Raw genomic sequence first — 12,488 nt, forward strand, 5'->3', positions numbered from 1 at the left:
TGGGAAAACAGGCCTGCAGTGGTCAAGGAAAAGAGCATTGTTTACGGTTTGTTTTTGCCTGGAAAGTGGTCTTTTGTTGTCCAACTGATACACTCCAATAACATCTGTCAGGAAGTTGACTCTGAGGGACTCTAAGGTGTGAGCAGCATAGTTTATCTGGAAATAAACTCTGTACCCTGAGTTTCAATCATGCCAGAAGCCCAGACAGAATCCTCTCAGAACAAAACGTCCCTCTAGAAGAAAGCAGGCTGTTTCGCTTTGGCAGGTGTCTTTAACCCAGAGACAGGCCAATAAAGCCTGGTATCCCCGGAATTGCTTGTGCAGGCTTCCCTCATACACGCTCAAGACAGTTTAATGTGTCTTCATTTATTTTGATCCTCTCTGCTCTGAGGACAAATAGAACCAGTCTGGAGTCAAAGAAGTCACTGCTGAGCCCTTGCTGGTGACACTCCTGACATCACCTCCTTTTCCCTCAGAGCAGTCAGTCACCACATCTACCCCGTTTACCAAACACCTCCTCCCACCAAGTGTCAGCTGACCCCTTCTTCCACTCCAGGGAAAGGGTCTAGGAAGCTCTTGACCGTTACAAGTTAGAGAAATGCTCACACGTGGCCAACGTAAGCAACAGCTGGTCTGGGCCGGCACATGCCAGCGGATGATGCCTCTGAGGAGAGTCTCTGTTAAGGAGGAAAACTGCCCATCGAGCACATCTACCCTCACAGCGGAGACACTGTCCAGGGGTGAGTCCTGTGGAGGAACTCAGGAGGTCATGAGCCCTCCAAGCATCTTCCAGCCTCACCAGGGTGCCTTGGACAGGGCTGACTGAAGGGAGTGCGTCTCCTGAGCCTCTGTGGGGGTAGGAGGAGGAGAAGAAGGTGGCGATGGGGAGCTGCAGGATGGCTGGCTGACCCTGGTAACTTATCCAGGACAAGAAGTCCTCGGCAGGGCTGCTCTGCCACCCACATAGCCCAGATCAGGCAGATGAGGCCGCCCTGTACCCAAAGAATTGAGGCCAAGCAATGGGAGAGGGACAGCACCTCATAGGGGCTCTCACAGTCACGGAACTTCAGTCTTCTTTCTTTCCTAAACTCCAGCATTTCAATATAAATTGGGTTGCTGAGAATCCCACTGGGTGTGGAAGCTAGCCTCCATGATGGCCCTAGTGGTCCTTGCCTCTCAGCCTCACACCCCTGTGCAGCCCCCTCCCCCGCTGCACAGGGCTGACTGCATAGCCAATAAGAGGCTGTGGAAATGACAGTCACAACTTCCAGGAAAGGGGCATCCAAGACACTGTGGCTCCTGCCAGGCTCTCACCCGGCTCACCTGCCATACTGTGAAGACACGGGGAAACCAAGGCCTCCACCAATGGCCTTGCCAGCTACATACGCAAGCCAGCCACCTGGGAAGCAGAGCCTTCAGTCCTAGCTGAGCCTTTGGATGGCTGCAGCCACAAGTGACATCTAGACAGCACCCTCACAATTGACCCTAAGCCCGAGACCCCCAACTAAGGCATTCCGAAGTTCTCAACACCCGGAACTGCGTGAGGTAGTGTGTACCGTCATTTAAGCTGCTAAGCTTGTAGCCCCTTGCCTCGCACTGCAGATCGCAAGTACACCCAGCCTCGCCATCAGTTCTGGGCCTCGCACGGCCCTCATCCTGCTCAGGCTGCATACGGTGCACCTCTAGATGGGTCAATGCCCTCTGACAGCCCATCTCAAGCTTACAAAGACCTTCCTTGGAGGATATTTTGCTGCCAGGACTGTTTAAATACTATGCTTCCTGGTAATCCTTAAGTTTCAAAAACACTTTTACTCCAGCTTCTTAGTATTGTTTTTCTCAGGTTCATCCTGAGGTACAGCATTTACCCAGGAGAGGCAATGTACCCCTGTTCAAAATGACAACCCATGAATCAGTCTGCTGAGGGTGATCTAAGATCAGCAGCCAGGCTGGCAGAGGCAGAGAAGCAGCGGGGACCAAAGCCATCCCCAGGACAAAGACCAACACCACCTCCTTTGAAGGGAGCCACTGTGGCTTCCTAAGCTGCCTCCTTTCCCCGTGTGTCCTAACAGCAACCCTCGCCTATAACAGGCGCTCCTCTCAGCTGAAGGAGCGCTCCTATCACACTGCAAACCAGGGAGAAGGCCCAAGGCTGAGGGGAGGCGGCGAGTCCCACGCAGGCCGCTGGTGCACCTGTCCCACCTCCCATACAGTGTGAAGCCCACACTTTTCTCCCCAAGTTGCTCTGAAGGTGTCCACAAGAGGCAGGGGCGGGAGCTCAGTGCTGCTGCTGATGCCACGCCATCTAGACTGTTACTGGAGGGGCCACGGGACTAGCATGCTGCTGAGGCTCACAAAGCTTCTCTGAACCTCACGTGTCACCCCTATAAAGTTGGAATGATAAGGTCTGCTCTGCCTATCTCACTGTATAGAATGGGCAAAGCACTTGGAAATTCTGTAACTAATGCAAACGATTACTATTAAGCCCAAAAGTTCCAAAATGTAATTCAGATGTTGGCATCACAGACATAGAATTTGGCCCTGAATTTAGACTGCATAAATAAAAATCACTTACCCCAGAGTGAACATAGTTCTCCCCAAAGAACTCCTTCATGACATTTTTGCTAAAGTCTACTATGTTCTGTAGGTGCTGAAATATTTCTTCTGAGGCCTGTAAAAGACAAGCACAGGAACCCCTCAGTGACCAGACCTCTGGGAAGAGCTCCCATAGTGAGCTAACATTTGAGAAAACAACAATGAACTACCTCTTAGCAAGGCTGCGGACACATGCGGCAGCAGGCTACAGACCAAGATGGCAGCAGTCCTCAGAATCTGGGGAGGGGAGATTCACTACAGGCTTATGCAAAACACCTGTGCTTGAGCCCCAGCCTACCCTTCTGAAACCGAGCCCCCTCCCCACTGCCCCACATCTGTGCTCTGAACCAGGTCCCCACATGACTCCGAAAACACCCCAGCTTGAGACCCAATTCTGCTCCTGCCTGGCCAGGTGTGCAGTGGAGAAACTGGTGTGAGCCCTGCCCTCCCTTATAAGTAACCTGTCTGTGTCCTCCCTCACCAACCCCCAGGAAAACAGTGAGCAGCCGACAGCAGCCCTGCAGGTACCTCCAAGGAAGCTGACTCTGAAAACCTCTCCCCTCCAAAAGTTACCAGATACTCTGGTGTTACTTTCTAGCCATTAAATCTAGAATAAATTATTTTCTCCCCAGCCAGAGGTTCTTAAAGGGTCAATAAGCTGGTGAGATTTGGGTGAGACAGGAAATCACCTTGGTGTCACTCAACCTCTCCCAAAGGTGCCCCAAGGATAAGCAGTCCAAAGGACCACTATAGTTCTCCCAAGAAGAGAAAGGTTTTACAACAGGTGGCCTGGTGGAGGCTGGACGGGTACATGGGCTGGTCTGGAAACCTGACACATGGCCCGCATGCAGTAAAGCCCCAAAGCTGAGCTGGCCCTGGAAAGCTCCCCACCCCTACTCCCAGCACTGCCTCTGCACACATAACCGGGCCTATGCATCCAGAAGCACCACCTATGTCTGTGGCGTGTCAACGTCATCATATCACAGCTAAGCACAACAGAATGCCCTAGAGCATGCCCCATGGCTCTGGACAGCTGTGGTAGTGGAGCTTCTGATAAAAATGGGTGTTGCTGGAATAACCCCTTCTTGTCCACAAAACAATTACCACACATGATTTCCCACTGATAATGCAGCTGGTGTCACAATGTGCTGTGAAATAACAAATAAAAGCAAATGACTTCCTTGGAAGACACTGCCTGTAATAAATTTAAATAGAAAAAACAAGGGGGTGGGAGCGCCCACAGAATGTTGGACCTTCAGCTGAGCCAAGGTTGGTTTTGGTTGGATTAGGAATTGCTGTCACTGAGTTGGGGAACGCAAGGGAAGAGAGTGGCTGGAGGTGGCCACCAAACACTTCTAGTTTTCACACTGATGCATTTCCACAGAAACAGAACATCTCTCGGCACATTTTACTTCAGGGCTGAGGCAGAGAAAGCACCTCAGCGAGCTCGGGCTCTCAGCCAGGAAGCTGCACCTGACCCTAACGTGAGCGCAGACGCCGCAGACGCTGCGGATTCACACCATCTGCCACAGCAACCGCCAACTCCTCCCGCCACTCCCCCATCGTTCTACTAGACAGAAGTGTCTATTCCATGCGGTGTCTTCCTCTGGACTAACCACTGTGCCCAGTTCCTCCACTGCAGCCCCTACTACACAGAACCCCCTGCTCTCTCCCAGAGTCCCCTGCTTCTCTTTCTATGACACAAATCCCTGGGTTGCACCTGTCACTTCCAAGGGGTCAGCTGCCATCTTCACAAACCAAATGTCCCACCCTAACATCCCCACTCCCTCTCCAGCCTCCAATCCTTCACACATCTCAGAGTAGCCGTCTCAGCAGTAAGTCAAACTACTCAACTTCTCTACACCACTGATCATAAGCCCAGTTTGCACTCTACCAGGTAACTATCACCTCTCAAGCAAGAAGCACCCTGCCACCCCCACAGTGTTGCAATGCACTGTTCACAGGTGGTGTCTCCTGCTTTTGCTCTGGTTTCTGAGATAAGAAAATGGGCTTTGGAGTCAACGCCACCAGGGCTCAAATCCCAGCTTGGCCATTAATGAAGAACAAGCCAGGGCAAGTTTCCTGGCCTCTCTGGACCTCCCTTTTGTTCAACTGTACAATAAGGAAATCCTGACCTCCCTCACAGAGCAAGCATATAAAGGACTCAGCTCCGTGCCCTGGGCATAGCAACATGTTCAATACAAGGTATGTATCACTGTTACAACTGAGACACAGATACAAACACAACAGCGACATGCTGGGTGGGATGACATCTCCATCCATGCCACCTTACAGGGCAGAGGGGAGACAGACCACTGCAACACCGTGGCAGAGAATGTGAGTTGAAGCCAGCTTGCTAAACAACAGCAGCAGCTTTCTGCAGATGGTCCATGGCATTCTGCTTGGATTACTCAGCCAACAAGAAACCTGATAATCCATTTGATTGATCTGTAGCACAGATTGTCCACCACAGCTTTATGGGCTTTATTTTCATAGACACAATTCCATAGATGGGGAAACTGAGGCAGCAGGGGACATCACTACGCCACACTGAGGCCCAACAACCTTGGGAGTCAGACCACTAGCCCGGGCTCTGACAAAGCCCTGCATACTTGCGGAGGACGGCCCTTCCAGCTCAGCGCTGCAAAGACCTCACTGGTGGCCAAGCCACTCTCCAAGCCAAAGGGTCAAAGCTCTGGAGTGGGCATTTGAAATAAGAAATGGTGGACACATCATCTCTGTCGTATTCAAGTTTTTATAACTAGCATTAATACTTACGCATCAGAAAAAAAACAAAGTTTTTCTTAAATAATTCTTTAATGACTGGGTGGCAACATCCCCGATCTTACCTTATTCCTATTTGGATGAAACTTCAGAAAACGCAGTACCACACAACGCTATTGGAAAATAAAACAAAGTCTGATTAGTACTCTGCCCAGAGCCTGGGGCAACTGACGGTGGCTCTAGAGAAGAGGTGGCAGCCCGGCAAGCCAGGGCCCAGGACTCCATGGGTGAAGACCATGTGGGTGCCCATAGCGAGGAAGCTGGGAAGCCCCAGGACAGCTCTGATTTCACAGAACAGCTGCCGGCCACCCAGCCGGCAGCCGAGGAAAGGTACAGCCATTGGTCACATGCTGGCAAGAGCCAGGAGAAAGGACACGACCCACTGGTCCACTGCCAGGAAATAATGAAGGGTGAGCTACTGCATATAAAGCGCTGCTTCTAATTCCAAACTCAAGAGAGACACCTAATGTATAACAAGAGTAGGAAGGGCTAAATATGCTGTGTTCCCTACAGATCTTCCTTATGTTCTTTTAAATGACCTTGTGCAGTCATTTAAAAGAAAGAAGATCTTTATTACTGTTATAGATGAACAATCATCATATGCTGCCAGCTGAAGAAAGGTTACAGGATAGGGTTTATAGCGTTAATCCATTTTTGTAAAAAAAACTACATAGTTATGTACGTGTGCACATATATGTATACGTATGTATGCATGCACACACACACACACACACACACACACACACATTCTACTAATCTGGTGGTGACCTCTCAGGCGGGAGGGGATGGGGACTGAGAGGGCCCGAGAAAGGCTTTGCCAGGGCTGGTGATGTTCTGTTTCTTGATCTGGATAAGGGGATATACTTTGTGATAATTAAACAAGCTATACACTTATGATCTAAGCATTTTTCTGTAGGTATGTTATCTTCAATTTTAAAAGTTTTTAGAGTAAAAATTTAAAAATAAAGTATGTATATGATCTGTTTGTACTGAAAAAAGTCTGGAAGGACATTCAACACAATTTTAACAGTGTTTCCAGGTAACAAGAATTGGGATTTCTCTTTTAAATTTCTGCTTGTTTAAATTTTCCAACTTTTTTTCACAATGTTCACGTAATGTGCACTATAAGAAGAATGTAAAAAAGCAATTGTTTAAACAGGCACAGTCCGTGCGACAGCCATTCTCCTGAGGAAGTAACCCAGAGATCCTGTGAACCCACAGGAAGAAGGAAGATGAACTCTGATGACGTGGCTTGGGACACTGGAGTCAAGTGACTGAAGCCATTAACAGCTGGAGATGGCGGGAGTTCCAGGGAGAAGGAACGAGGCAGGGAAGGCGGGTGTCCAGGCAAAAGGAACGAGGCAGGGAAAGCGGGTGTGCCCGGGAGAGAAGCAGCCAACAGGTGTAAGGAGGCACAGGGCCAAGAAAACTGGGGGGCTGGGAGGGCCCCTGCAGAATGGATCGTGGGAATACCTGTGCCCTAGAAAGGGCACCCACTCTCCCGCACACGCAGCACAGCTCGGAGGGACAGGCTGCATGCTCAGCCAACGGCCACAGGGCCAACACCTGGGCAAAGGAGCAGGAGGGCAGATCAGGATTGGAGGTGGCTTAGAAAGCACAGTTTTCTAAGTCAAAAAAATGCCTAAGAAGCAACAAAGGCCCTTGTGAAGACCAAATCCCCTTTGGCTAAGGTGAAACCCCCCAGCCCTGGCAGCCTGGCTCCATCTCCCCACTTCCAGCCCCACACAGGCCCGTATGGGGACCCCCTTGCCTCCTTGGCACCTGGGCCCAGGCCCCACTCAGAGACACTGCATGCTACCCATGAGACCCAGTCAGCCTGGTTCAGGGAGGTAAATGCCTTGCCCAGGACCCCCAGCCTCCTTTTACTGAGTTCTAGTTCCCAGGTGGAGCTATACACGCCTGGTTCACAGCTCATCTGCCGAGAGCTATAACATCCTTGAATCCCCAGCCTAGACTCAGGGAAGCCAACATCAATGGCATGCATGCTGCTACTGTCCCTTCCAAAGTCCAAGGCAGACACTGAAAAATGATTGTGGGAATCAATTCACTAAGGATCATTTTAATGAAACTATAATTCCATCAAAACTCAAGGAAAAATAGGCATCAATATGCAGAAATCCTAATTCTAGACAACTTTCCAGAAACTCAGGCTGAGTTCCTAAAAGTGAGCTTACCCTGCCATGGGCCTGCTGCGGCCACCATTCCCTCACCCAGTGAGCTCAGTCACCTATCAGGAATCACATGTGGAGTTCTGCAGTATCCAGAGGAAAGCAACAGCTCTCTTAACTTAGCAGGTAACTAATTAAGAAGTTGCCCATGAACCTTCTCCTTCTCCCAGGTGCTAGACATTTGAAGCTCGGGATTCCTGAGAAGGGCAATGCCAGGACAAGACACAGGGGCATTTTAATTGCAGGGAATTCCCCACATTAGCATCAGAGAAAGGAGTTCAATGGGCCCATGGACAAAAACACAAACTACAGGAATACAGGAATCCTCTTACCTGACATCATTCACCCATTAAATATAGACTCAGATTTCCAAAGCTCTGTGCCACTCTGTGCCTATTAAAAGCAAGAACAGCTTTTACTTACCATTGGAAATCACAGGTTTCCTTTGTACTACTGGAAACCCTGGTTGCCTAGTGGTTAAGTGCTATGGCTGCTAACCAAAAGTTCGGCAGTTCGAATCCACCAGGCGCTCCTGGGAAACTCTGTGGGGCAGTTCTACTCTGTCCTGTAGGGTCGCTATGAGTTGGAATCGACTCGACAGCAACAGGTTTGGTTTTTTTTTTTTTTTGTTTTTGTTTTTGTTTTTTTTTTACTGTTACACACATACACACTATTAACTTCAAGCATAAGTTAATTCAGAAAGCCCTTATCTGACCTATGAAGAACAAAATAAAGGAAAATCAAATTGTATACGGAACTATACAAAGAAAAACCCTAGCTGGTCTCAACAGAAAAAGACGTCAGAGTCTTGTGCCTTCAGGGATTACAACCTCTCTCTTGCTCACTCACTCACCAATAATAAATCATAACATCACTATTCCCACCAGCACTGATCACTATTAATACTAATAATTGCTACTATTACAATGGAAACCCTCGTGGCACAGTGGTTAAGGGTTCGGCTGCTAACCAAAAGGTCGGCAGTTCGAATCCACCAGGCACTCCTTGGAAATCCTGTGGGGCAGTTCTACTCTGTCCTATAGGGTTGCTATGAGTCAGAATCGACTCGACAGCAATGGGTTTGGGTTTTATTGGTATTATATTACAACAGCTAGTGTGTACTGGGTACCCGCAGTGTGTCAGGCTCTGGGCTATGTTTTGAAATACAGCATCTCCACACATCACACCCTGCCAGGCAGGCAATTCTGGTCCTGCTTTACAGAGTGAGGACCATGAAGCTCCAGGAGCGGTGGACCAGGTTTCTGAAAGCATCCACATCCTGCTCATGGGATGCAGAGAAGCCTTGCCCCAAAGTTCGTGTTGCGTGGGGGCAGCTGTCCTCTGCCTTCAAAGTGCCAGCTCCCTTGCCCACTGCCAAGATGTCAGCTGGGAGGGGGGAGCTCTGCTGGAGAGCTGCTATAGCAGAGGATACACAGACCTACTGCTCTCCATCCATCCAGCACTGCTCAGACATTGCCTCCCTAAACCCCTTTCCTTCTCTCCTTCAACCCTCTTCTTCTTTCCTAAGCAAATCGTTTTCCTCCCCACCAGGAAACCAAAACCAAGACCAGTCAAGAAGTTCTAAATTTCTGATACGTCCATTTCAAAGAAAATCATGCTTCTTCACTGACTTCCTTTATTATTCAAAAGCTGTCACCAGAAAAACTGACCCAACTTCTCCCACATGGGAATTGCAGTATCAGCCTGAAAGACCAATCTCAATCAAGCCAAAGTGCCTGGTTAATACTTACCCCGCAGCAACAAGAACAGCACACAGTACGGGCACCTGTTTTGTCTGGTCACTGATGACCCCCTCATGAGTCCCCTGCAGCCAGAGGTGTGCAACAGGACTCAGGTGGCATATGGTGGCAGAGAACAACCAGTGCCTCATGTGAAGAGGGGTTGTCTCGCAGGGAAAAGAGCAACACCGTATCAGCCCTCATTAAAGACAGCCCATCAGTCAGCACCCCCAAGAGTGCAAGGATTCCCACAAAGGACAGAGTTCATGCAAAGGGGCCAGTCAGGCACTGATCCTTAACTTGGAAAGCTCCAGGACTCATGTGAGCTAATGTTTTTAACCAGTTTTGAAGGAAATGATTCTTTTCCCTTTTAAACTGAATATATGAAACCAGATGCTTAAATTTTACCATTTTCTAGGATAAAATACTAATAAAGTGAAGAGAAAGGGTCAGACTAAGAAGGGAGGGGTTGAATGAATGTTTCTGTACACAGTCCACGGGCTGGAGCAAAAGTCTGCATTTCTTATCAAGAACAGGACATATAACCAAGGCCTACGCCATCTTTCATGTCCTTACAACAAAAAGCATGGAATGCTCACTCATACCTTGGAAAATGATATGAAGATTTAATGATTTTAACAAGCTGGAAAAGCTAATGAACAGAAGGACAAGAGGAACAATCTATACAAATGCAAACATACAAATAAATACTAAGTAACCTCAATATGTAACAAAATTTGAGGGATACAATTCATTACTTAAAAAAGTAGCAAAAACTACTTATGCAGTATACAAGCAGTGCTTGGGGACACCATGAAAGGAAGGGTACCACAGTCCCAGTAGGAGTGTGGAGTGGCACCCCACCTAGAAAGCAGTCTGGCAACACGTGCCAAGGCAGCCTGAAAGATGTGCCCTTTGATTCATGCCTGAGAACCAGCCACAGTTGTCAGAAATATGAATGAAGATTTATGTACCAAGATACTCAGCAAAGCACAGTTCATAATGGCTTTAAAAGTACAACAACGTGAATGTACAACCATACAGGAAGAGGGAGACCGTGGCAGCCCACCGATGAATACTAAGCAGCCTTAAAGATGGGCCTGAAGGATGTTCTTCACAGCTATGCTGTAAGGTTAAGTAAAAAACTTGCTAACAAAAATGAACACATAGTATCCCTAAGTATCCAATAAAAGCACATATAGTCATGTGTCGCCTAACATCCACTGGGGCAACGTCTGACTATATATATGTCCATGGTCCCATAAGGTTATAACAGAGTTCAGAAATCCTGATTGCAAAACAGGACGCAGCGGACATAACTGGACGTAGCCAAAGCAACAGCTTCCCACACATAACAAGTGTATTTCATATCTCTTGTATACAAAGTGATTGTGCTGCCAGGAGTATAATGGTACAGTATATCTATAACCTATAATATATATGTCTTGATAGTCATAATAAATGCCTAACCTAAAAAAAAAAAAGCAACCCCATTGCCACTGAGTTGATTCAGATTCATAGCAACACTACAGGAGAGAGCAGAACTGCCCCGTAGGATTTACAACGAGCGGCCGGCGGATTCAAACTGCTGACCTTTTGGTTAGCAGCTGAACGCTGTGTTACTGGCTTATGTATGTACCGTACTGTACTTTCTATCATTATTTTAATATGAACTTTTCCTACTTACAAATAAAGTTTACCATATAACAGTAGGCTCAACTCATAGGCAGCAGCATCCAGTCTCATGTTCGTACAATATCCAAATCACACAACGTCCTATTTAACAGAATGCACTGCGGATGTTAAGCGATGAATGACCATAATTAGAAGAGACTGGAGGGAAGTGCGGCCAAGTGTTAACAAAAGGAGAGCATCTTCTGAGTGGGGTTGAGTGGGGTTACGGCTACCTAGAGTGTTCAATAAAGACAAGGAGGAAAGTGCTGTCCTGGGGCCCCTGGGGCACTCATGATTGGGAAGGGGGCAGGTGGAGACATGAAACTGGTCATCTCAGGGTGCAGGCCTCCCTGTTGAAAGAGATGTGGATCAGGGTCAGCTCTTCCATCAGGGGAAGTTTAAAGGAGGCCCAGGAGAAGAAGGCCCCAAGGAAGCTGAGATCAAACAACTTTCAAGGGAACCAACAAAGTGCCCAGCCCCACTTCTTCTCAAAACATGAAGGCAGTTCACAGGCAGGAGCAGTAGGAAGAACCCTTCTCCTGTGCAGCCAGAGAGAGAACTACTCAAATGTCACCTTCTCCATGAGGCTACCCCTTCTTGTAACACTCTCCCACCAGGGCCCTGGCCCCACACTGCTAACATTCAATATGAAGAGCCCTTCCTGGCAGTCACATCTCTCAGAAAACAGAGGAAATAAACAGGGAAAGCTGCTATTCTAACTTAATTCTGGCCAAGGAGGAAGGAGTTGGTGGTGGGGCACTGGAAAAAGTGACCATGTTATCGTGGAAGATGTAAAAGTAAAGGACAGGAATGAATGCCAGGCCCAGAGTGACAAGCACTCTCACACATCAAGGAGGCAAATGCCAGAGTTCAGGCTAAAGGACAGGCACAAGCTCAGGCTGACATTAAAAGGGGATGTGGTTTGGAAATAAAGACTAATCATGCAACTGCACATAATCCCAGAAATAAAGAGAGGCTGCGTGCAAAGCTCTCTGATGAGCTCAGACTTTAAAAGAAGGGAGGACATCACCAAGAAATAACTCACATGAGCGGTATCAACCTGTCAGAATATCAGTGTTGTTGTGAGGTGCTGTCAAGTTGGTTTCAACTCATAGTGATCCTACATACAACAGAATGAAACATTGTCCAGTTCTGCGCCATCCTCACAATCACTGTTATGCTTGAGCTCAGTTACAGCCACTGTGTCAATTCATCTCATTGAGGGTCTTCCTCCTGTTTGCTGACCCTTTATTCTACCAAGCATGATGTCCTTCTCCAGGGACTGATCCCTCCTGATAACATGTCCAAAGTATGTGAGACCAAGTCTCACCATTCTTGCTTCTAATGGGCATTCTGGCTGTACTTCTTCCAAGACAGATTTGTTCATCCTTCCGGCAGTCCACAGTATATTCAATATTCTTTGCCAACACATAACTCAAAGGCATCGACTCTTCTTCGGTCTTCCTTATTCATTGTCTAGCTTTCACATGCATATGAGGCAACTGAAAAC

General features: G+C 48.0%; 1 protein-coding gene across 1 annotated transcript in view; it reads right to left on the reverse strand.

Moving 5' to 3' along the window:
* Nucleotides 1–12,488, reverse strand: part of IPPK (inositol-pentakisphosphate 2-kinase) — a 105,219-nt gene that overhangs the window by 85,962 nt on the left and 6,769 nt on the right. Inside the window, exons 2-3 of the mRNA XM_004384223.2 lie at nucleotides 5,442–5,489; nucleotides 2,573–2,668 (exon numbers count right to left, since the gene is read on the reverse strand). Of these exons, the coding sequence (XP_004384280.1) occupies nucleotides 2,573–2,668; nucleotides 5,442–5,489 (144 nt within the window). The remainder of the gene's footprint in view (nucleotides 1–2,572; nucleotides 2,669–5,441; nucleotides 5,490–12,488) is intronic.

This window comes from Trichechus manatus, unplaced genomic scaffold (assembly GCF_000243295.1).
Source record: "Trichechus manatus latirostris isolate Lorelei unplaced genomic scaffold, TriManLat1.0 scaffold00120, whole genome shotgun sequence".
NCBI classification, from domain to species: Eukaryota; Metazoa; Chordata; class Mammalia; order Sirenia; family Trichechidae; genus Trichechus; species Trichechus manatus.